Consider the following 24,371-nt stretch of genomic DNA (forward strand, 5'->3'; position numbering starts at 1 on the left):
TGTGAGCAGAATCGTTATAACCAGATACTAAACCACTAATCAGTGTATCCTATGGGGTGTGGCAGTGGGATAGGTAAGTGGTCATCAATACATCAAAGTGAGACATATTGATCATATTGTGTCATGGTTCAGAATGAGAATATTTGTTAAATGGATGTCAGCAAGCAATAATTGTGTTTTCTGGACATGCCCCTGCCAGTGTAAACCAAACTCCTGGTTCTAATTCAACACTGTGCCGTGCCTTTGTGTGAAAACCAGTGTTCAAATATGATTACACACCAAGCACAAGATAGAGCAGGCTTTTAATCATATAATCATTTATAATTACATCTGTTTTCCAGACAATCCCAGACAATCATCTGAGTGTGGATCAACCACGGAAGTCAAATAGCAACAAAAGATCACCATCACTATGACACACTCTCTCTCGTCATTGAAAAACAGCAGTTGATTAACTCCTATTATTGTTTTGGGAAAAAGATATGAGGCAAGTCATTATCTATGCAATCAATCCCACCACAGCAACATCTATGTTCAACCATTTACCAGTGAAAATGAAACGCTTACACGCAAGTGTGTGTACACAACCCAACGTAGACACACAAACCAGGAATTCAGAGGTGAATTGAGAAAATAATCAGACCGCTGGAATGTACCACAGGGACCCTCACTGTATAGTCAGCTGTCATAACTAAGTTACAACGCTTCAGCAACCCATTGGCAGCCTATAATAATAATAAACTCTAAGGTGTCTGAGCACAGATAGACCGTCAAAGGTTTTCATTGCACTTCTCTGCAAAAACACTTGGAGGTTTCACTTTACAGAATTGGCAAAAACAAAGGAATACAAACAAAATATATAGAAAAAGAAGAAGGGGGAAACATTTACTTCTCTTTGGACACCGACATACCAATTACCAGCACAGAATCACTCAAACTTTCACATTTAGGTACCAACACTGTCATTCAGCATCCATTACATAGCATTGCTACAGTAGACAGAGACACTTGAACGTATGTTAGTTAACATTTTAAATGGCTAGTTGGCATTCTGAAGGAATCAGAACTCAGGTGAAGCTCATAATGACATGCCCGCTTGGATTACATCATCTCCCTCTTGTACATTGTTAGAAAAAAAGGTGCTATCTAGAACCCAAAAGGGTTCTTCAGCTGTCCCCATAGGATAACGCTTTGAAGAACCCTTTTGGGTTCCATGTAGAACCTTTTTGGGTTCCATCTGGTTTTTACACGGAACCCAAAAGAGTTCTACCTGGAACCAAAAAAGGGTTCTCCTATGGGGACAGCCTCAGAACCCTTTTGGAACCGTTTTTACTAAGAGGGTACACAACAACATCCTCCTGCCAACCGATACCAAAGAAAAGGAAAACAAGTTTGAACATCTGTGTTAGCGTGCAGTACTAACATGCACACTGCAGGTTAATGAACCTTTATGGTAAGAGGGATAAGGGTGAATATGATATTTCCCCAAGCAGGGAGACGAGTGCAGGCTGGTGCAGGCTAGTGACCTGGGGGAGTGTTGAATTCTGGGATATGGAGCTGGGGAGAAGTACGAGACGTGATAGAGATTTGACAGATATAGCCCTTCACACTCTTCCACACTGGTCACCTCTACCTCTATCCCTGCAGGGGGACTGGAGGTTGGACCCCCCTCTCTTTCCTCCCTGCTAGCCTGATATCCTGACCTGGGGCTACTCTCCTGAGGGTCCCCTCCTCCCCTGTAGATCTGCTGCGGTTTCCTATTAGCCTGGTCCCAGAATCGTTTGTGCCATCTTACTAACTCTCTATGGTCTAGTTGGCAAGATGGCACAAACGATTCTGGGACAAGGCTCATCTTCTACACCTCAAAACCTTGTGAAATCACTCACTAAGGAACAGAGAGAGAGAATCCCCTCATCTGCTTGTTCCTACTGTCTGTAAACACAATATTAGGGGGTCTTGATGGGATGAGCTTTAATCTGTATGACTTAAACAAATCAATTGTAACGTCAATTGACTATGCGATGAGACGGCACGAGTCACGCCAATCGGAAAACACTGTAGTCCTCCTCGGAAAGAAGCTCTGAACATCCTTTTATTTCTTTACATTTTTTATTTTTTACATCGGTCCTTCTGTTGTCTCGTGAAAAGAAAAATGAGTGGCCGACGTGTCGTCACTGAATGTCGTGTGTGGAGCAGAATGTACATGTTGACCCGAGTCTTCAAGCAGCGATTAACACTGACGATGTCACACTCCTTGGCATCATGGTCCCAAACACCACTACCTCCCTCCACTTCTCGTCTGAACACCTTTAACGATGACACACCTACTACACTGGTACAGCAGCTCTTTAGATTTAGACTTAACCAACCATAGCTGCTAACAGCATCAGAAACATGGTGTCACGCAATGTTACATTTTTCACTTAGAAATCTTTTTAAGATTTATTCAATAAATTAGACCTTTTCACTACGGTAGGATGATAATTGACAACTATGTCCTTCTGCACAGGTAATAGAATGAGGCGCGTTGCTACGTTTTACAAAGTGCTCCTGACAAGGCTTCTCTTCACCCAGGTGCTTCTCTTCACCCAGGTGCTTCTCTTCACCCAGGTGCTTCTCTTCACCCAGGTGCTTCTCTTCACCCAGGTGTAGGAGTCAGACAGACAGATGACCTAGAAGGGGGGGAAGGAAGAAAAAAGTAGGCTTAAGGCTTCCGCATGCTTCTGTTTGGCTGGCGCCTAGCTGAGCTCGGCTAGGCTAACCGAACGAGTGTGCTCGCATAGCCACTTTAAAAGACCTTTGCTTGTAAATTGGAACGAAAAGCATCAATAGTACTGTTTGTCTATCTTGAGACGGCGTAGCCAGTATACACTTCCTCAAAATAGTCTGAATTAATATAACTCTTTTCCTGAGGATATCTTAGTCTTGCAATTTTACATCTAACTAAGATGTTTGGTACAGTATTTCTCAATGCGAAAATGAGCATGAAAACAAGTCATCTGTCATTGAATGACAACAAAGACTTTTCTGAAGAATCCCTACTGTTGAAAAATCAGATGAAGGCACATAGATTTCGGCTACCGACTTCGGCTTGCTTTAAGAAAAACATTTGTGTGTCCGAACAACTGAAAAAAACAACTTTACCCGAGTCCAAAACTAACAAAAACGACAGATTGTCCCGAACACAACCGTGAATTCACATTGATTCAGTGTTCCTTCCATTTTTTATGTGCATTAGCAACTCACAACAAAAAATAAACATAGCCAAGTGATCCCAGTTCTTCTCCCGACATTCTCTTTTCCCTTCAGTATGTGTCTCTCAATTTCGATCCGACCGCTCCCTCTACACACACTCTTGCTGACTCTGCATGACTGCAGCGGGTTTACTAACACATTAGTTATAGTAGCTATGTTGACTACGACGTTAGCTGATATGGTGACAAATATGTAGGCTGTGTGTAGCGGTTATGATATGGTATGATAATGTTTGGCTTGGAAAGTTGTTGTGTTTGGCACTGATGTCCACAAGCAAAGGGAAAAGGTGAGAGGAGGTGATAGAGCATATATGCTGTAATAGAAATAAGGCCACGCTCATTGAAATAGGCACCGACCGCCACTGGGTTACAACCCCCCCCACCTAAACATAGGCAGGTTCCAAACTGAAATATGAAACAAAAACAGGTAGGGGTGAAGTCAAAAACAGGTAGGGGTGAAGTCAAAAACAGGTAGGGGTGAAGTCAAAAACAGGGAAAAAGAAAGCTACATTTGGTGCGTTATCTACTGGTTAAAAAGGGACACATTTAGCATTCTAAGGCTATTAACTGTTTGTCTCAACTCCCAGTGATATTGATGAGAAAGACGCACTTGCAGTTCTTCATTTAGCAAATTACCTCGCAACTGAACTAGGCCATTGACAATGGCTGCATACCAACTGAACTAGGCCATTGACAATGGCTGCATACCAACTGAACTAGGCCATTGACAATGGCTGCATACCAACTGAACTAGGCCATTGACAATGGCTGCATACCAACTGAACTAGGCCATTGACAATGGCTGCATACCAACTGAACTAGGCCATTGACAATGGCTGCATACCAACTTTTTTGTAAATCAGGTCAACTGTGTTTGAGATCCCAGATACTGTAACTAGGTAGAGAGAGTGATAGAACATCATTTCCCTGAAGGGGAATTTGTCTTGCACAATAAAACATCAAAAGCTACGCAATTCTATTAGAGGTCTGAACATTTAAACGAAATTCAATCGGTAACGCTAAGAAAAAATCCCTAACGGAAAATATTCTGGGTATGCAGCCATTGTCAATGGCCTAGTTCAGTTGATATGCAGCCATTGTCAATGGCCTAGTTCAGTTGATATGCAGCCATTGTCAATGGCCTAGTTCAGTTGGTATGCAGCCATTGTCAATGGCCTAGTTCAGTTGATATGCAGTCATTGTCAATGGCCTAGTTCAGTTGATATGCAGCCATTGTCAATGGCCTAGTTCAGTTGATATGCAGCCATTGTCAATGGCCTAGTTCAGTTGATATGCAGCCATTGTCAATGGCCTAGTTCAGTTGATATGCAGCCATTGTCAATGGCCTAGTTCAGTTGATATGCAGCCATTGTCAATGGCCTAGTTCAGTTGATATGCAGCCATTCTCAATGGCCTAGTTCAGTTGATATGCAGCCATTGTCAATGGCCTAGTTCAGTTGATATGCAGTCATTGTCAATGGCCTAGTTCAGTTGATATGCAGCCATTGTCAATGGCCTAGTTCAGTTGATATGCAGCCATTGTCAATGGCCTAGTTCAGTTGATATGCAGCCATTGTCAATGGCCTAGTTCAGTTGATATGCAGCCATTCTCAATGGCCTAGTTCAGTTGATATGCAGCCATTGTCAATGGCCTAGTTCAGTTGATATGCAGCCATTCTCAATGGCCTAGTTCAGTTGATATGCAGCCATTCTCAATGGCCTAGTTCAGACAGTTCCAGGAGAATGACCTGAGCTACGTGAGAGAACAGAGTGGACTGTAGGGGTACCAGACAGTTCCAGGAGAATGACCTGAGCTACGTGAGAGAACAGAGTGGACTGTAGGGGTACCAGACAGTTACAGGAGAATGACCTGAGCTACGTGAGAGAACAGAGTGGACTGTAGTGGTACCAGACAGTTCCAGGAGAATGACCTGAGCTACGTGAGAGAACAGAGTGGACTGTAGTGGTACCAGACAGTTCCAGGAGAATGACCTGAGCTACGTGAGAGAACAGAGTGGACTGTAGTGGTACCAGACAGTTACAGGAGAATGACCTGAGCTACGTGAGAGAACAGAGTGGACTGTAGTGGTACCAGACAGTTCCAGGAGAATGACCTGAGCTACGTGAGAGAACAGAGTGGACTGTAGGGGTACCAGACAGTTCCAGGAGAATGACCTGAGCTACGTGAGAGAACAGAGTGGACTGTAGGGGTACCAGACAGTTCCAGGAGAATGACCTGAGCTACATGAGAGAACAGAGTAGACTGTAGGGGTACCAGACAGTTCCAGGAGAATGACCTGAGCTACGTGAGAGAACAGAGTGGACTGTAGGGGTACCAGACAGTTACAGGAGAATGACCTGAGCTACGTGAGAGAACAGAGTGGACTGTAGTGGTACCAGACAGTTACAGGAGAATGACCTGAGCTACATGAGAGAACAGAGTAGACTGTAGTGGTACCAGACAGTTCCAGGAGAATGACCTGAGCTACATGAGAGAACAGAGTGGACTGTAGGGGTACCAGACAGTTACAGGAGAATGACCTGAGCTACGTGAGAGAACAGAGTGGACTGTAGGGGTACCAGACAGTTACAGGAGAATGACCTGAGCTACATGAGAGAACAGAGTGGACTGTAGGGGTACCAGACAGTTACAGGAGAATGACCTGAGCTACGTGAGAGAACAGAGTAGACTGTAGGGGTACCAGACAGTTACAGGAGAATGACCTGAGCTACGTGAGAGAACAGAGTAGACTGTAGGGGTACCAGACAGTTACAGGAGAATGACCTGAGCTACGTGAGAGAACAGAGTGGACTGTAGGGGTACCAGACAGTTACAGGAGAATGACCTGAGCTACGTGAGAGAACAGAGTGGACTGTAGGGGTACCAGACAGTTACAGGAGAATGACCTGAGCTACGTGAGAGAACAGAGTAGACTGTAGTGGGACCAGACAGTTACAGGAGCCAACAGGTCTAGTACTGAAGTGTTTAGTAGAGACAGGAATGTTTATGCTACATCGTCCTTAGACCTGAGGTGTGTGTGTGTGTGTTTGGGTTCTTGTGTATGGATGTGGGAAACCGTCAGTGGGCAGAGATGATGCTTGGGTGCGTGTGTATGTTTGCTTGCCAGTGTGTTTATAAATCAACACACTTGGGTGTGTGTGTAAACACAACGTGTTTAAGTGTGTGTCTCACCATTGTGTGTGTTTCTCAGAGTGCCCTGGTCTCTGCCTCGATCTTCCTCTCTCTGTGCAGGCTGTCTGTGTCGAGGGCCGGGGCCGACACTGTCTGTCTCACTGCAGTCTCAGGCCCTCCACCGTAGATACTGAGAAGATACTGCCACGTCTCCTCTGAGATCTGACCATAGTCAGCCCCTAGGAACACACACACATACGCATATTAACACGTACAAATGAACACACACACGTGCGCATATTAACACGTACAAATGAACACACACACATGCGCATATTAACACGTACAAATGAACACACACACATACGCATATTAACACGTACAAATGAACACACACACGTGCGCATATTAACACGTACAAATGAACACACACACATGCGCATATTAACACGTACAAATGAACACACACACGTGCGCACATTAACACATACAAATGAACACACACACGTGCGCACATTAACACATACAAATGAACACACACACGTGCGCACATTAACACATACAAATGAACACACACACGTGCGCACATTAACACATACAAGTGAACACACACGCGTGCGCACATTAACACATACAAATGAACACACACAGGCCCAGACCAATACACACAGCATCACGCACCCAGACAGACCGACCAATCGACACATGTAACAGCATATACTGCTTACTTTGCTTTAGTTGTATGTGTCCCCCTTTCATCACACCAATCTTACTGTTGTCAATAGGACCAGGGGGTTCTGAGAAGACAATGACAAGCACCCCCAAGAGCTTTAGTGTCGTTACTAAAGAACATTTCACACTGTATTTATTCCCTCTACATATTCGGGGCCAGTATTCATAAATCGTCTCAGAGTTGGAGTGCTGATCTAGGATCAGTTTAGTCTATTAGATCATAATTGATAAGATTATAGGTACAGGTGGGGTCCTGATAATAGATCAGCACTCCTACTCTAAAACACTGTGTGTATATGGGCCCTGGTCTGCACAGAGGATACAATGTGATAATTATAGTGTATTAAGTAATCCTGATCTTTAGCTTCCATTGGTACTGTAATGCCTCTGATTATAAATCAACCATTCTCATAGAATCGTACCGTTGTCTTTGCCCTTGACGAAGTTCTCCCACTCCCTGAACCACTGCATGCTGATACACAGGATGACTGTAGGAGCCTCCTCCGCCTGGAACTCTTTATTCAACTGGAGACAGACCGGGAGAACAGGTGAGGCCTTTGATACAGGACACACCACACACTTACAGGCAAGCGCACACAGTGACCCATCCCTCTTACCCTGATAAAGGTGTCTATTTCCACCTTTCTGCGTTTGACCAGAGCCTCTATCTCCACCTGGCAGATAGCACACACGTACAGGTGGTTCACTGCTGGGCCTCCTCCAAAACTAGGAGAGAGACAGACAGACAGACAGTTCGATAGACAGACAGTTCGATGGACAGAGAAATAGATTGGCATTCAGACAGAAGCTGTGTTCGAATACTAACATACTGTATACTACATAGGATTAGTTCATTTTAGTATACCGTAAACAAACAGTATCCTTTCAGTTGAGCGTACTAGCTCTTCGCCTGTCTATCAGAAGTTGATGCTGTTGCTATGCAACCTATTGATGGACAGTCAGACAGAGAAACAGGTGGACAGTCAGATGGACAGTCAGATGGCCAGTCAGTTAGACAGATGGACAGACAGACAGACAGTCAGACAGACCGACAGTCACGGACAGTTAGACAGACCGTCTGATGGACAGAGACAGATGGACAGTCAATTAGACAGACAAGTGGGTAGGAAGACAGACAGTCGGACAGACAGTCTCATCTTACCTGTTGTACAGGTACTCCCATACATTCTGCGGCAGGATCACCACCAGGTCGTCTATATAGTGGTACTTGTTGGGTGGGATCCCTGGACAAAACGTGAAGAAGATTATTTCAATGAGGTTGTGCTGGGGGTTGAGAGTAGTTGTGCTGGGGGTTGAGAGTGGTTGTGCTTGGTATTTGATGGTGGGGTTGGTGAGGGCATAGAAATAGAATCCCTAGATCCTCAGACCAGATCAGTGGAGGCTGCTGCTAAGGGGAGAACGGCTCATAATAATAGCTGGAATGGAGTAAATGGAATGGCATCAAACATTTTTATGTGCTTGATACCATTCTATTCACTCCATTCCAGACGTTATTATGAGCCATCCTTCCCTCAGCAGCAGCCTCCACTGGAATAGATGGGTGGAGTTTGTACTTTTGGGACTACTCTATTGGTTCCAGTGTGCCAGGAAGCTCAATCAAGCACATCTCAAAGTATTTGAAAGAAAACAAGTACTACTTGAAGTGAGCCCAGGTCTAGATTGAGTCTGGTTGATGTTCAGGATGGGTTCTGGTGGTAGGTCCAGTACAGTACTGACCTCCGTGCTAGCAGAGAAAGGTGTGGTTGATGTTTAGGATGTGTTTTTGTGGTAGGTTAGGTACAGTTCTGACTCCCGTGCTGGCAGAGAAAGGTGTGGTTGATGTTTAGGATGTGTTTTTGTGGTAGGTTAGGTACAGTTCTGACCTCCGTGCTGGCAGAGAAAGGTGTAGTTGATGTTTAGGATGTGTTTTTGTGGTAGGTTAGGTACAGTTCTGATCTCCGTGCTGGCAGAGAAAGGTGTAGTTGATGTTTAGGATGTGTTTTTGTGGTAGGTTAAGTACAGTTCTGACCTCCGTGCTAGCAGAGAAAGGTGTGGTTGATGTTTAGGATGTGTTTCTGTGGTAGGTTAAGTACAGTTCTGATCTCCGTGCTGGCAGAGAAAGGTGTAGTTGATGTTTAGGATGTGTTTTTGTGGTAGGTTAAGTACAGTTCTGACCTCCGTGCTGGCAGAGAAAGGTGTGGTTGCTGATGGGCCCTGGCTCAGTGAAGGTGTTGAACTTGTTGAGCCACTCTCTGGAGATGTAGAACTGCAGCAGGCTGGGCTCCTTCATGTTGGCTAGAGCCACAACCTTCTGCCTCTCCCTCACTGACTCCTCACTGCTCTTCCTGTGGACACACACACACACACACACACATACACACACACACACATGACCAGACACACACACATACCATAACTAGTTCAGCAAAACAGAAATACATTGTTATTATCATTGTAATGTGGTATGAAGGTTAGTCTCGCCTGTAGAAGAGCACATAGGCCTCAGCATTCTGCACCACCGTCTCATGGACCTCTGTTACATACTGGTCATCAAACTCATACCACTGACCGTTGATCACGTTCTGACAGTACGCTATGTAGTGACCACCTGGGGGGGGAGAGACAGAGACCGAGAGGCAGAGGCAGAGAGGCAGAGGCAGAGAGACAGAGACCGAGAGGCAGAGGCAGAGAGACAGAGGCAGAGACCGAGAGACAGAGGCAGAGGCAGAGAGGCAGAGGCAGAGAGACAGAGACAGAGAGGTAGAGACCGAGAGACAGAGGCAGAGACAGAGAGGCAGAGAGACAGAGGCAGAGAGGCAGAGGCAGAGAGACAGAGGCAGAGAGGCAGAGGCAGAGAGACAGAGACAGAGAGGTAGAGACCGAGAGACAGAGGCAGAGACAGAGGCAGAGAGGCAGAGAGACAGAGACCGAGAGGCAGATGCAGAGAGACAGAGAGGCAGAGAGACAGAGGCAGAGAGACAGAGGCAGAGAGACAGAGGCAGAGAGACAGAGGCAGTGAGACAGAGGCAGAGAGGCAGAGGCAGAGAGGCAGAGGGGCAGAGAGACAGAGACAGAGAGACAGAGACAGAGAGACAGAGGCAGAGACCGAGAGGCAGAGAGGCAGAGACCGAGAGGCAGAGGCAGAGAGACAGAGGCAGAGAGACAGAGGCAGAGAGACAGAGGCAGAGAGACAGAGGCAGAGAGGCAGAGACCGAGAGGCAGAGGCAGAGACCGAGAGGCAGAGAGACAGAGGCAGAGAGGCAGAGAGGCAGAGGCAGAGAGGCAGAGGCAGAGAGACAGAGACCGAGAGGCAGAGGCAGAGAGACAGAGGCAGAGAGACAGAGGCAGAGAGGCAGAGGCAGAGAGGCAGAGGGGCAGAGAGACAGAGACAGAGAGACAGAGACAGAGAGACAGAGGCAGAGACCGAGAGGCAGAGAGGCAGAGACCGAGAGGCAGAGGCAGAGAGACAGAGGCAGAGAGACAGAGGCAGAGAGACAGAGGCAGAGAGGCAGAGAGACAGAGACCGAGAGGCAGAGGCAGAGACCGAGAGGCAGAGAGACAGAGGCAGAGAGGCAGAGAGGCAGAGGCAGAGAGGCAGAGAGGCAGAGAGACAGAGACCGAGAGGCAGAGAGACAGAGGCAGAGAGACAGAGGCAGAGAGACAGAGGCAGAGAGACAGAGGCAGAGAGACAGAGGCAGAGAGACAGAGAGGCAGAGAGACAGAGAGGCAGAGGCAGAGAGGCAGAGACCGAGAGGCAGAGACCGAGAGGCAGAGGCAGAGAGGCAGAGAGGCAGAGACCGAGAGGCAGAGGCAGAGAGGCAGAAAGACAGAGACCAAGAGACAGCGAGGAAGGAATTGCAGAAAGGTAGATAAAGGTATGCTGTGAAATCAACCAGATTCATCAGTGTGCGGCTATCTATTTCTGTACCATGACCTCCCTTTCTGTACCCTGCAGCTGAAAGTTACTGGTTGTGATAAACTCACATTTTTACATGAGTTGACACACATTTTGAGTTGAATCAAAACCGTGAAGCCTAACAACCATGTTCCCTAAACGTCAGGTAGTACAGTCAGTCAACTGTTACTTGTTACTCACTGCCTGCGGTGCCATGGTGACAGATGACGGACAGCAGGTCGTAAGTGGTGATCTGGGAGAGGCTATCCTTGGCCAGGAAAGGTTGGAGGTCGAGTCCCTCCAATGGGAAGGCCACGTGACTGTTGATCTTGAAGGAGTACATCACCTCATGACGAAAACGCTTCAGGTGAATGCACAGAATCTGTACACACACAAAATGTTTCATGTAGATTTCCTGAAACAAATGCCTCATCTTCACGATGAAAATCAACAACATTACACAACTTCGGTATCTTTAGTCGCTTTGATAAAGCTTGTTTTAACTTCTTTGCAGAATGTCAAAGTATGAGAATAGATGGGGACAAAGATAAGAGCATTACCTCAGGTAGCTGAAGTACTTTGCAATATTTAACACCATTTCTCAATCTGCAATATAAGTGAAAGAGTATTAAAATGTGATCTGTATTATCAACTAGGCAGATTAATCTTCTAATGCTAAATGGAACTACAAATTCTCCAAAATACTTACTTTCTACACTTTTCACAGCTGTACATGTTGTCCCCTGCAAAACAATTAAGAAATTACTGAAATGATTTCACGCCAGGATATGGTTTCGTTTAAAAAAGAAAATATTCATTTAAGCAGGAAAATCCAATTGAGACCAATGTCTCTTTGGCAGGGAGCCCTGCGTCACAAAAAGTGCGCTGTGATAAGCAGTATCTAATGGGTTTAACGCAGTGGCAGCTGAATTCATATAGATAATGTCGCCTTAATCCAGGGCCGACAGGAACGTTGATTTAATGATCTGTTTTCTACTATTAAGCGAGAGGCACCATTTATTTCTAATGAAGAAACCCAGTTTTATTCTCAGCTTCTTAGTTAACTAATCTATATGCGTTTTAAAAGACAACTTATCACCCATCCAAATGCCTTGGTATTTCTAAGAGGGATAACGCTCAATTTGCAGACATGTAAATCTGTGGAGTCAATGTTGTGGGCTCTAGAAAATAACATACACTTCTTCCTAATTCAGTACCAGTTTAAAGTTAACAAGAGCTTTGTGTGTGACATTAAAAGCAGCCAGTAGATCAGGGATGTTGATGCATTTTATTGAACAACTGTATATTTTTGAGTTTACCTTTGAGCTCATCAGCAGCAAAGAAGGCAGCGAGACAGTCCTCCAGCGTTACCATGGGGCCCCAAAACCAGCTGGGGATACAGGACACCACAAACCTGCAGAGGGGGGAGTGGGGGGGTATACAGGAATAAATAGCAAGTAGTATGTAGCTGTTACATGTGGTTTACTACTTGTTACAAGGTCGTTACATACTAGGTAAGGTTATTTCCTTGGAATGAATCATGGCAATGGTATGTCTTACATTGCACAACTGGCTGTTGCAGATAGAAATGTAATGAATAGAGCTGACACCATTCCTTGTTCTAGATGACAGTCAATCACATCTGTTCTACACAATATATTTCAATCTGAAGGTTCTGTATTGTTGCACCCTCTTGAACGGGCCCCAATGCTAGCCCCATCCATTGACCCCTACCCCATCCCCAGCTCTCTACCCTCATCTCCAGCTCTCTACCCTCATCCCCAGCCCTCTACCCCCATCCCCAGCCCTCTACCCCCATCCCCAGCCCTCTACCCCCATCCCCAGCCCTCTACCCCCATCCCCAGCCCTCTACCCCCATCCCCAGCCCTCCACCCCATCCCTCTACCATCACCCCCAGCCCTCCACCCCATCCCTCTACCATCATCCCCAGCCCTCTACCATCATCCCCAGCCCTCTACCATCATCCCCAGCCCTCTACCATCATCCCCAGCCCTCTACCCCAGCCCTCTACCATCATCCCCAGCCCTCTACTCCCAGCCCCAGCTCTCTACCCCCAGCCCCAGCACTCTACCCCCATCCCCAGCCCTCTACCCCCATCCCCAGCCCTCAACCCCCAGCCCTCTACCATCATCCCCAGCCCCAGCCCTCTACCCCCAGCTCCTACAGCTGCCTTCCCCTGACCTGCGTATGGAGTCCATGATGTAGGTGATCCAGCCCTGGGAGCCGTAGACGTCCAGAGAGAGCCCGGTCTTGGCTGGGATGTTCTGGTGGATGGAGGAGTGTAGCTTGGCAAGGTCCTCCTTACCTGGGATGGGCAGAGACAGGTCCTGGAAGGTCTCCACAGTGGTCGAAACCTAAAGGGGGGAAGGGAGAGGAGAAGAGAGAGGGGGGGCGATGAGAGGAAATTGACCAAAACTTCTGTTAAAAGGTCTACAAATTAAAAGAGGTCAACATTCAATATTCATGTGACAGTACTGAGGTTTCAGAGGTAGTAAAGCAGAGTTCCTATGGGAGTGTCGCCCCCTGGTGGTGGTCCACACACACAGCACAGCTCACCCTGTCACAGGTCAGACACTGGACCAGGCTGAGGATGGAGCCGTCAAATATGTCTGAGATGACACTGCGGTAGAGAGACTGTTTCTTCTTCTTGGCACCCAGGATCAGCTGGGCTAAGAGGTAGATTATGGGAAATGGAGTGAAATAGTTTGTGTGTGTGTGAGAGGGTAAGGTGTGTCTCTGTGTTTGGGTGGGAGAGTGTGTGCACACATGACAGTGTGTGTGTATGGACAAGGACACCCCCCATACCTTTCTTGAAGGAGTATGTGGGCCCTGCAGAGCGGAGGGTGCTAGAGCGAGGGGGGCTGGAGGAGAGTTTTGGTTGCAGCTCCTGGACCGTACGGACAGGGCTGCAGGGACGAGACTGGGGGCGCTGCTGCATCGATGCCTCGTTGTCTGGCTCTGGGTAGGAGAGGAAAGAGGAAGAGGGGGCTTTTAAGAGATTACTAAACATATCACTACAACAGGTCACTACACACACACACTACATTTTCTACTTCCACCATTACCAAAAATCTTGAATCTAATCCAAATCAAGCCTTATTTATATAGTACATTTCAGACATGGATGCAACAAAATGCGATTCACAGAAAAAAAAACATGAAAATAAAAACAGAAATATTTACTACACAACAAACAAGAAGATAACAAACTAAAGAATAACAAAAAATGAACGACTAAAAAGCACCCTAAGGAAAAGCTAAGTTAAAAAGGTGTGTTTTAAGATCTCTTTTAAATATGTCCACAGTTTCAACCCCACTCAAGTTCTCTGGCAGGCTATTCCAGACGCATGGGGGCATAGTAACTAAAGGCTGCCTCTCCATGCCTTTTGGTCCTAGGCTTTGGGATAGTTAACAGAGGTAGTAAGAGGACTTGAGGGACCTACTGGGTACATAACTTAAAAGCATATCTGGCATGTTTTGGGGTGCACAATTGTGGACGGATTTAAAAACCAATAAAATAATCTTAAAATGAATTCTAAAACTCAGGCAGCCCGTGCAGAGAATTTCAAACCGGTGCATAACGTGTGCTCTCCGTCTGGTCCTGGTCAGTACCCGTGCATTCTGTATGTTTTGCAGTTGACCAATGGCTTTCTTGGGTAGACCAGACAGGAGAGCATTACAACAGTCAAGCCTGCTTGTAATAAAAGCATGTATGAGTCTCTCTGTATCAGACAGAGAGAAACGGACGCACCTTGGCAATGTTTCACAGGTGGAAAAAAAGCGATTTTTGAAGACATTCCTACGGTGTGACTCGAAATTGGGTTCAGAATCTAAAATGACACTTGTTTAATATTTATTGCCTGTGAATTAAAATATGCGTCCAGATTCTCTTTCTGTGCTTTGGCTCCAACAATAACAAAGTCCATACCTGGAGTGTTGCTGCTCTGCATCTGCCCCTGTGTTTGACTCTGACTGGGGCTCTGTGGTCTAGGGGGGGTCCCCTCCTCCTCCTCCGCCCCCCTCTCTAGAGCCCCCTTCTCGGCCGCCGCCGTATCCACATCTGCGTCCTCGTCCATCTCCTGGGAGCCTCCGTGGAGGGGCAAGCCCAAAACCCTCTTCTCCTTCAGCCTCTCTTTCTCCGAGATGGGTCCTCCTGTCCCTGATCGCCCCCCAGTGCCTGTCCCCCCTCCTCCCACCCTCGGTGACACCCCGCACTCGTCCTGGATGAGCAGCCCCGCCTCCCCCAGCCCTCCTCCTTCTCCCCGGTCGCTGCTGGCACCTGAGTCGCAGGAGAGGAACTCGTCCTCGGCGGGGGAGCGGTCGCTCCCGTCCCTCCGCTCGTCCCCCTCACCCCCCCTGCCGAACTCTGCCAATGGCTCCTTGAGCTCCTCGTGGAGCTGGTCCATCAGACAGCGCAGAAACTCCTGGGTATCCTATGTAGTAGTATACAGGGCGAGAGGGAGAGTGTGTGGAACTGCCTTATATACTCAGATATCACACACAGACACACACACACACACACACACAAAGAGGTAGAAGAGGGGAGGATGCTGCTCTATCAAGTAGAAAGAGAGAGGGGATATTAGTGTGGGAGGACTACGAAGCAGGGAAAGTGTGTGTGTGTGTTTGTTCCCTGCAGCGCTTAGGCACAGAAAGTCATTGAGAGTGTGTGTGATGGTGAAAGAAGGTGAAGCATTAAGAGAAACAGAGAGAAAGCATGCTGATCACACAGGCTCAACACAATACTATTTTCACAGCAGTTTTGTCATTGTATTTTTCCACAGCAATCAAAACCAAAAGTCACATACACACAATCCCATTCCAATCAACCAAACACCCATTAAGCCAAGCAGTAACATCAAAATGTCCACTAGTTACTGTGTATTAGTTACAGCATGTCAGCATCCCAAATGGCACCCTATTCCCTATATAGTGCACTACTTTTGACCAGATCCATAGCGCTATGGTCAAAAGTAGTGCACTACACAGAGAATAGGGTGGCACTTGGGAAGATCTCAATTGCATACTCCTCACGTCAACTCTCCTCGTCTCCTGACTTTCACCTTCAATGGGTTTTGAGAAGGAGACGAGGAGAAAGGACGCGAGGAGTATGCAATGGAGATCTTCCCCATTTCACTGTCTTGGCACCCTACTTCCAGGTATCACTGACAGGGTTAGCCAATCAGCAACACAACAATCAACCTATGAAACTTCACTGTCCCTGGGGGTCCATTTGGTTTGTGGCAACAGTAATTATTTTGGGGGTATGGGACACAGGTAGAGGTGGGTTAAGTCGGGGGTTAAAGAGAGGAGCCAGAGGGGGGGTAGGGCTAGGGGTCAGGTCATAATTTTGTTTCCTACCTGCTGGGAGCTTGCCCCTACCTGCTGGGCGTAGCCACGGAACATAGGGTTGACCAGCTTGATTCCCTGGGACAAACTGGTGGGGACCACGTAACTAGGCCTGGAGGAAAGAGAGAGTGGTGGAGGAAAGAGAGAGTGGTGGAGGAAAGAGAGAGAGAGAGAGTTACAGAGAGAGAAGGAACGTGAGAGCGAGGGAATGAAGAAGAGGAAGCAGAATGTGTAGCAGACCATGACTAAGCAGGTAGACTCATTAAACATACGTTAAGTCACACGTTTTCTGGGATAGCCCCCCTTGTGAAAGTGTCTTGGGGTAAGATGTATTTTCTTCTATTACATAGGTCAGACAGTATCATTTAAAAACACAATTTTGCTGCATTCTTGTGAATATCTAGCCCAAAAATGTGCATGTTGAATGGTACATACAGACTGTAATATTCAACATATTAGCATGTCCATTGGTACACTACCGTTTCTTGTGCCAGAGCTCAGAGATTAGTTTCTGGTAGCTCTTGCACAGCGCAGGTTTCTTGTCTGTCCGCACCAGTCCACTGCAGTCCAGGAAGAACTGAGTGAGAGGAGGACTGTAGAGGGATTAGGGGGGGTAGAGTGGTTAGAGGGGGTTAGGGGAGGGACGGAGAAGAAAGAAAGAACTGGTCAGTTGGAGATCCAATCTATGAAAACTAACACACTGGCTTCTGCTGAGAAGAGCAATCCCTACAGGATTCCACAGATTTTTTTGCAGGCTAAAATGATTGATTTTACCTCGGCAATTATGACATTTTGCTTGCAATAAATGTGCAGTGATTGGTTGAAATTGCGAGCCCTCTTTTTGTACTGCAGTGACGGATCAGTCTTACGTGATACCATTATGATGAATTTACTGTTTTATGCGGGTGATTGGTCAAATATGCAGGCCCTCGGACAATACACTGAGTATAGCAAACATTGGTAACACTTTCCTAATTTTGAGTTGCGCACCCCCCTCCTCCCCCCAGAAAATCCTTGATTTGTCGGGCATGGACTCTATAAGGTGTTGAAAGTGTTCCACAGGGATGCTGGCCCTTGTTGATTCCAATGCTTCCCAGTTGTGTCAAGTTGGCTGGATGACCTTCAGGTGGTGGACCATTCTTTATACACACGGGAAACTGTTCAGAATGAAAGCCCCAGCAGAGTTACAGTTCTTGACACAAACCGGTGAGTGACAATTGAGACATGGATTATGTATGCGTGCCATGCAGAGGGTGAATGGGAAAGACACAAATATTTAAGTGCCTTTGAAAAGGGTATAGTAGCAGGTGCCAGGCACACTGGATTGAGTGTGTTCCCTGTGGAACGCTTTGGACACCTTGTAGAGTCCATGTACCGACGAATTGAGGCCGTTCTGAGGCCAGAAGGGGGTGTAACTTAATATTAGGAAGGTGTTTCTAATGTTTTGTACACTCAAGAGTAAGTTAGAAAAAGACCCCACTGAACGACTCAGTACGTTAAAGACCCCACTGAACGACTCAGTACGTTAAAGACCCCACTGAACGACTCAGTACGTTAAAGACCCCAATGAACGACTGAGTACGTTAAAGACCCCACTGAACGATTCAGTACGTTAAAGACCCCACTGAACGATTCAGTACGTTAAAGACCCCACTGAACGACTCAGTACGTTAAAGACCCCACTGAACGATTCAGTACGTTAAAGACCCCACTGAACGATTCAGTACGTTAAAGACCCCACTGAACGATTCAGAATGTTAGAGAAAGACCCCACTGAATGATTCAGAACTTGTCATCATCATCAAAGCACGTTTTCACCCACTCTATAATATGCAGGGAATTGTTGATTTTGCAAAAAATTCTGCTATTACAGAATCGTGAAAGAACTGGAAGACGAATACATATATGCTCACACACTTTCAGCTTTACGAAATGAGACAGGAAGTGACCTCACCAGTTGGACAGGGCTTGAAGAGCTGCGTTCATGTAGCAGGAGTTACCGATATTCTTCATCCCTGTCAGACCTTTGAGAAAGATGTAGGGGGAAAAAAAGAAGAAGCTTAATAACGTCATACAGGTATATTTATAATATTATATGGTAGGACTACGATACAAGCCACTCCCCTGTTTACACCTAATATTTGGAGAATAGGCCTACATGCAGTATGTGGGATCTTCATTTGACCAGTTTCTCACAGGAGTAAAATATTCCTGGATGATTCAATTACTCTAAGTGATCATTTATTATGGGAAATTAGCTTTGCTAGGCTACAGTAGGCTATAGTTTAGGTGTGTGATCTAATTAGTAAGAACTGCAGGCTTTCAGTGAATTTATGTAAACCACAAGGCTCATTTTAATTTCTTGCAGCACATGAAAAATTATCTGCAACAACAGAGTGATCAAATTAAGATACTACATCTGTTAGTGAAAATGCATGACATGGACCCTGTCAGTTAATATTGACCGTCAGTCTATTACCATTGTCTGGTACGTACTCTTAGGCCCCAAAGCAATTATATTTCTCTTAACCCAGAGCTTGTCTCATTAGGCTCTCAGATAATTTGGGAGGTCCCTGACAAAATCAGCTTGGCACAATTCACTAAGGAATAGACCTGCTAAGCGTGTCATCTAGAGAAAAAGATGAACAAAACGATTGTACCGAGCTCTATATCTGATCGCATGTTACATTTAAAATGCAGACCATATCTGATGGCTATGGTTGTCACCCATAAAGAGAGAACTTCTGGTTGAATGCATTCAGCTGTGCAACTGACTAGGTATCCCCTGTACAGGCTAAGGGTATCAGTTGAACTGTGTATATGTTGGACAATATACAGTGCATTCGGAAAATATTCAGACTCCTTCACTTTTTCCACATTTTGTTACAGCCTAGTTCTAAAATATTTTTTTTATTTTTCCTCAATCAATAATGACAAAGCAAAAACAGTTTTAGAAATGTTACACATTTATTACAAATAAAAAACTTAAATATAACATTTACATAAGTATTCAGACCCTTTGCTCAGTACTTTCTTGAACCACCTTTGGCAGCGATTACAGCCTTGAGTCTTCTTGTGTATTACACTACAAGCTTGACACACCTGTATTTGGGGAGTTTCTCCCATTCTTCTCTGCAGATCCTCTCAAGCTGTCAGGTTGGATGGGGAGCATCTCTGCAAAGCTATTTTCAGTTCTCATCTTATTGGTGGAGTGCTACAGAGATGGTTGTCCTTCTGGAAGGTTCTCCCATCTCAACAGAGGAACTCTGTCAGAGTGACCATCGGGTTCTTGGTCACCTCCCTGGCAAAGGCCCTTCTCCCCTGATTGCTCAGTTTGTCTGGGCGGCCAGCTCTAGGAAGAGTCTTGGTGGTTCCAAACTTCTTCCATTTAAGAATGATGGTGGCCACTGTGTTCTTGGGGACCTTCCATGCTGCAGAGGTTTTTTGGTACCCTTCCTCAGATCTGTGCCTTGACACAATCCTGTCTCAAGGCTCTACGGACAATTCCTACCTCATGGCCTGCACTGTCAACTGTGGGACCTTAAATAGACAGGTTTGTGCCTTTCCAAATCTTGTCCAATCAATTGAATTTACCACAGGTGGTTGTAAAAACAATCAAGTTGTAGAAACATCTCAAGCATGATCAATGGAAACAGGATGCATCTGAGCTGGAAAAAGTGAAGGGGTCTGAATACTTTCCAAATGCACTGTATTCTTTACTGTTATTGAATGGTTGCCATGATGACCAGAGGGGGGGTGTCAGAGGTTACCTCTGGGTTTGAGGTCATCCTCCTCCGACTCTGACCCCTCTTCTTCTGCCACCGCGATGGGCACCGCCTTCAACGGGCGGTGGTGACTCACTGGTTGATGAAATGCATCCTGGGAAAATTATTCGTTGTCATTAAAAAAACGAATAAGAACATAAGTCTGTGTGCCTGTGGGAAGCCAATTAAAATATAAAAACACAGAATCGGCTGCATTTCAGCTCACAAGTGTGAATGTGAGCTGATCAAAATGAAACATAGTTGAGTAAAACTTTATAATAAATAAATGATTTATACACAGTACATAATGCAGGCCTTCTGAATAGTTTATGAACCCTTTCTAAATTAAAATATATTTTAGCCATAGTTGATATAGGGCCAATCCCAAATGGCTCCCTATATAGTGCACTAATTTAGACCAGTGCCCAAAAGGCACGTAAACATAGTATAGTTGAATATAGCTGAGCTGACCTTTGTGCGGTGGCGTACCTGGTTGTCCATAGCTTTACAGTGGTGGGGAGTGTGAGTGGCAGACATAGCAGATACTACTGCAGGCCTCTGCTCTAGAAACACCTCCCTCTCACACACATAGCACCAGATCCTGAATGTTGTCAGGTTTACTGTCAGGCTGTGTTTCTTAGTCTATGGGGGGAGAGACACAGACACACACACCCACACACTTAATAAGATTTTGAAAAACATTTTTGTTGCATGAAATGCTAGGGTGGTGGGTAGCCTAGTGGTTAGGGAGGTGAGACAGCAACCGAAGGGCTGCAAGTTCAAATCCCGGGTCCGATGGGAAAAATCTGTCAGGAAGTGAGCTGGCAACCACAGGTTTGCTGGTATTAAATCCTAAATGCTGTTGCACATGTGTCTCTCTGAGGAGGTGGAAGTCAAATTTTGGTTGAGCCAATAAAGTGATCTTGAAATAGCATCTCTCACAACCCAAAGAAGAAAAGCTCTGAGCAGAATTCACCTGAGCGTGTAGGGTGCTGTGATCTGAAAAGGATTCTCCACAGCCAACATATGGACACTCGCTCTGAACAAAATAAAAAAAACTATTACATTAGTCTACGGGTAAAAATATATATTATGGTCCACAGAATATCTGAAACAGTGAAGAAAAGCAGCCTCTGCTGTTTACCTGAAGACAGGCCCAGAGGTTGGGTCCTCCTGCTACACATAACTGGCAGGTTCCCTTCAAAACACAAAACAATTATACAGCACCATCTCCTGTGTGATTTTGTCAGACCACCAGAATGTATTGTACATTTTGTGAGACTTGGGGCCTTTTAGACCAGAAAAATATGTGAAGGCAAATCTAGAAGACATGACTCAAGAGCAAAAGACATGACTTTGGTCACATTGCACCCATTCCATACATATTCTAGATGCTTGACAATGCGAGAGCTAGGGGATATAAGGCTATATCTGCAAGATGATTCTGAGATAATTGTCCTTAAAGTTCCAACCCCTCATTGGTTTGAATGGTGTCAGCATTTTTCATATTGTATTCTTTTGAACTGTAACAATATGAATGTAGGTATTTACAGTATAATTTTTAACAAAATGCAAATAGAACCTTATAGTCCCAAGCTCGACTGGGCAAATCTCTTTACAAACCATCATTTCTCTTACCTTGGATTTCTGAAGAAGGTCCTCCTTGGTGACCTCCCCTATGGATTCCAGGTGGGGACAAATGTCCCCCAGGTCACTCATGTTTATTCAACTTCTTCTAAAGATCTAGCTAATAATACACAAAAATATGAATCTGATATTTTGTTTGTGTAGATAAAACAATACATTGAAGCAAGCTGACATCAGTAAGTGGCTACAATAAGTAGACACACTTCAATCAAAGGGTGTGTCTGACTCTGCCAGAGTAGACTATTACAAAACGTATGTCGAATTAGTCGTACTGTAGCAGGGAATGTCGACGAATGTTATGCTCTTTAGTTTAGCTAGGAAGCTAACGTTACTCTACTCACTCAAAGCTTTGGGATTACTGCATTTACTAGTAACTAGCTGCCTGACAACCCATCGACATTCTAGAAATTGATAATCAATTAACTAAACATCTAACTATCGCACATCAGCCAACACAGGTACCCTTTTTTAATTTTATAAAACCAATTCCTGCACTATGGTTTGGCTAGAGACACCGAAATCTGACAGCTCTGCTGCAAACTGAAGGCCCTGTTTTTCCACGCCTAACTAGCATCAAAAATTGATGATGACATCGACAACAAATACATGAATCTCAACATGAGCTATTTACCAACACCAGGCGATGTCACAACAATATTCAGATAAGTTCATTTAAGGGGAAACGTGCGTTAAAAATAGGTAAACACCTAGCTAGCGATGGTATCCTGGCTAGCTACTGTGGCTGTTGTACGGAATAGATACCCCATCCCACTTGCTCCCCCGCCCAACTCACACACTGGTTTAACGTCAGTGTTGTTATGCACCACGTCAGCAAGAACTAGCAGCTTGTTGCTTTATTTCATAGGGATGTTGTTTCGATTCCTTATGATACAATTTACTGGAATACATGTGTCAATAATATCTGTTGGAAAAAGGTTATTACCACACAAATACCTGCTTGTTAACAAGGTGAAATAGGTCTCTTTCAGAATGATCCATAAGTATTACCCTGCGAATCATTACCTGAAGAAACTCAAAGACATTAACGGTCCTTTTTGTGTTGAGCGTCCAGAAACAGCTTTGCATTGATTTTGGCACTGTCTACACGTAAAGAGATTATGGCAAGACATTTGTAGTTAATAATATTCTTGAAGACTTGTTTACATTTTAGTCTTATCCAGAGCAATTTACAGTAACGAGTGCAAACATTTTCGTACCGGTCCCCCGTATGAATCAAACCCACAACCCTGGCTTTGCAAGCGCCATGCGCTACCAACTGAGCTAAGGATACATCGCAGAATGATCAAATGTGATGCCAATTTCCGTAACTATAAACACGGATAAAGACATTTTTTATACCTCAAATGTAATGGCTAAATGTAATATTCATAAATGTAAATTCACTAATAGAAAAACACTCTTCCTTGTTTTCTATAAAGAGTTGGAGCAATACTTTAAGAACAAATTCTTATTTAGAATGACGGCCTACGCCGGACAAACTTGGACGACGCCACGACTGGTTATGATAGAGCCTGGATCCGAACCAGGGTGTCTGTAGTGAAGTTTCAAGCACTGAGATGCAGTGCCTTAGACCGCTGCACCACTCAGGAGACAAAGGTTTTCAAATTGTACAAACATATACGGACGTGGAATTATACATTCAAAATGCCTATTAAGCAAAGTGCATAACCAAGCACACAGGTTTAACCCTTCTGCTGTGTTCCGGTCGAATTGGACCGATTTACAAGTTTTCTCTCTGAAAAATGTAGTTAATTTAATCTGATTGTCATCTGAACACACAAAATACATTTGGATGATTTTCATTACATTTTGGGTGTATTATTTAACTTTTGTACGCCTGTGGTGTTCCCGATCAAAAATGACATGTCATTAGAAATGAATGGGTGAAACTACAATTAGTGTATACAATTGAGTTCGGGCACATGCCCATTCATCAGATGGACACAATTCCTCTCCAAGACCCCCACATGCATGTATGTTTGAGCACACACACACCTCACTCCCCTTCTTGGCTTCCATGGCAACCCCCACGGAACCTTTCCCCCACGGGAACCACACCTGTTGGCATTCTCACAAACAATCGCAACATTGTTTCATTAATGTTTTTCTCGCAGCTCTTGTACAGTATATAAAGCTTTTTTGAGGCCTTGCTCACAATTTATTCTGTGGTAGCATAATGACCAAACGATATACTGTATGTGAGGCTCTTGATCATATCTTTGATCATGACACTGGTGAGGAGGAAAGAGTCATTGTTAAACTTTGACTCAAAGTAGTCTGTGATAAATAGCACAATACGTTTCATCTGAGTATTTGTTATAGTCAAAATAATCCATACATTCTGATTTTTTCTACTCAAAAACGAGTTGTATGAGCTCAGGTCAATGAGGCCTACAGGCCATAAATACCAAATAGAAGTTCAAAACGTGTAATGTTCACAACAACTTAAGTTGATAAAAAGATCTAGGCAACATTAGGTGATAATATATGTATGATAAAATATTTATTTTCAGCAATAATGTGGCGGTCATTTTGGACACATAATTACACATAAT

General features: G+C 45.0%; 1 protein-coding gene across 7 annotated transcripts; it reads right to left on the reverse strand.

The window, feature by feature from the left end:
- Positions 1 to 283: 283 nt before the first annotated feature.
- usp20 (ubiquitin specific peptidase 20) lies at positions 284 to 23,053 on the reverse strand. 7 transcript variants are annotated; one of them, XM_042302570.1, is made up of 25 exons: positions 22,819 to 23,053; positions 21,787 to 21,895; positions 21,293 to 21,346; positions 21,125 to 21,187; positions 20,620 to 20,790; positions 20,155 to 20,263; positions 18,339 to 18,408; positions 16,864 to 16,977; positions 16,397 to 16,496; positions 14,964 to 15,468; positions 13,841 to 13,993; positions 13,592 to 13,704; positions 13,217 to 13,389; positions 12,334 to 12,428; positions 11,724 to 11,757; positions 11,575 to 11,620; positions 11,216 to 11,396; positions 9,601 to 9,727; positions 9,295 to 9,464; positions 8,282 to 8,363; positions 7,737 to 7,845; positions 7,542 to 7,644; positions 7,116 to 7,184; positions 6,448 to 6,626; positions 284 to 2,672 (listed from the first exon to the last, which is right to left on the reverse strand). In XM_042302570.1, the coding sequence occupies exons 2-24, from the start codon at positions 21,865 to 21,867 to the stop codon at positions 6,463 to 6,465; spliced, it is 2,886 nt and encodes a 961-aa protein (XP_042158504.1). In that variant the 5' UTR covers positions 21,868 to 21,895; positions 22,819 to 23,053; the 3' UTR covers positions 284 to 2,672; positions 6,448 to 6,462. The 7 variants fall into 7 exon arrangements, with proteins under 7 accessions (XP_042158504.1, XP_042158509.1, XP_042158506.1 ...); XM_042302575.1 differs by lacking the exon at positions 22,819 to 23,053 and adding an exon at positions 22,503 to 22,608 and having other exon boundaries at positions 16,418 to 16,496; positions 20,638 to 20,790; XM_042302572.1 differs by lacking the exon at positions 22,819 to 23,053 and adding an exon at positions 22,503 to 22,608 and having other exon boundaries at positions 20,638 to 20,790.
- Between the last annotated feature and the right edge of the window lie 1,318 nt (positions 23,054 to 24,371).

The sequence above is a fragment of the Oncorhynchus tshawytscha genome, linkage group LG20 (assembly GCF_018296145.1).
Source record: "Oncorhynchus tshawytscha isolate Ot180627B linkage group LG20, Otsh_v2.0, whole genome shotgun sequence".
Taxonomy (NCBI): domain Eukaryota; kingdom Metazoa; phylum Chordata; class Actinopteri; order Salmoniformes; family Salmonidae; genus Oncorhynchus; species Oncorhynchus tshawytscha.

Bases quoted from the DNA above. Each gene is read 5' to 3' on its own strand.
- usp20 (XM_042302570.1), bottom strand. From the start codon at position 21,867: ATGAGTGACCTGGGGGACATTTGTCCCCACCTGGAATCCATAGGGGAG. The intron at 11,758-12,333 runs GTAAACTCAAAA...ATTGTTTTGCAG, and splicing joins TGCTGCTGATGAGCTCAAAG to GGGACAACATGTACAGCTGT. The intron at 6,627-7,115 runs GTAAGCAGTATA...GTGTGTTCCTAG, and splicing joins ACACATACAACTAAAGCAAA to GGGCTGACTATGGTCAGATC.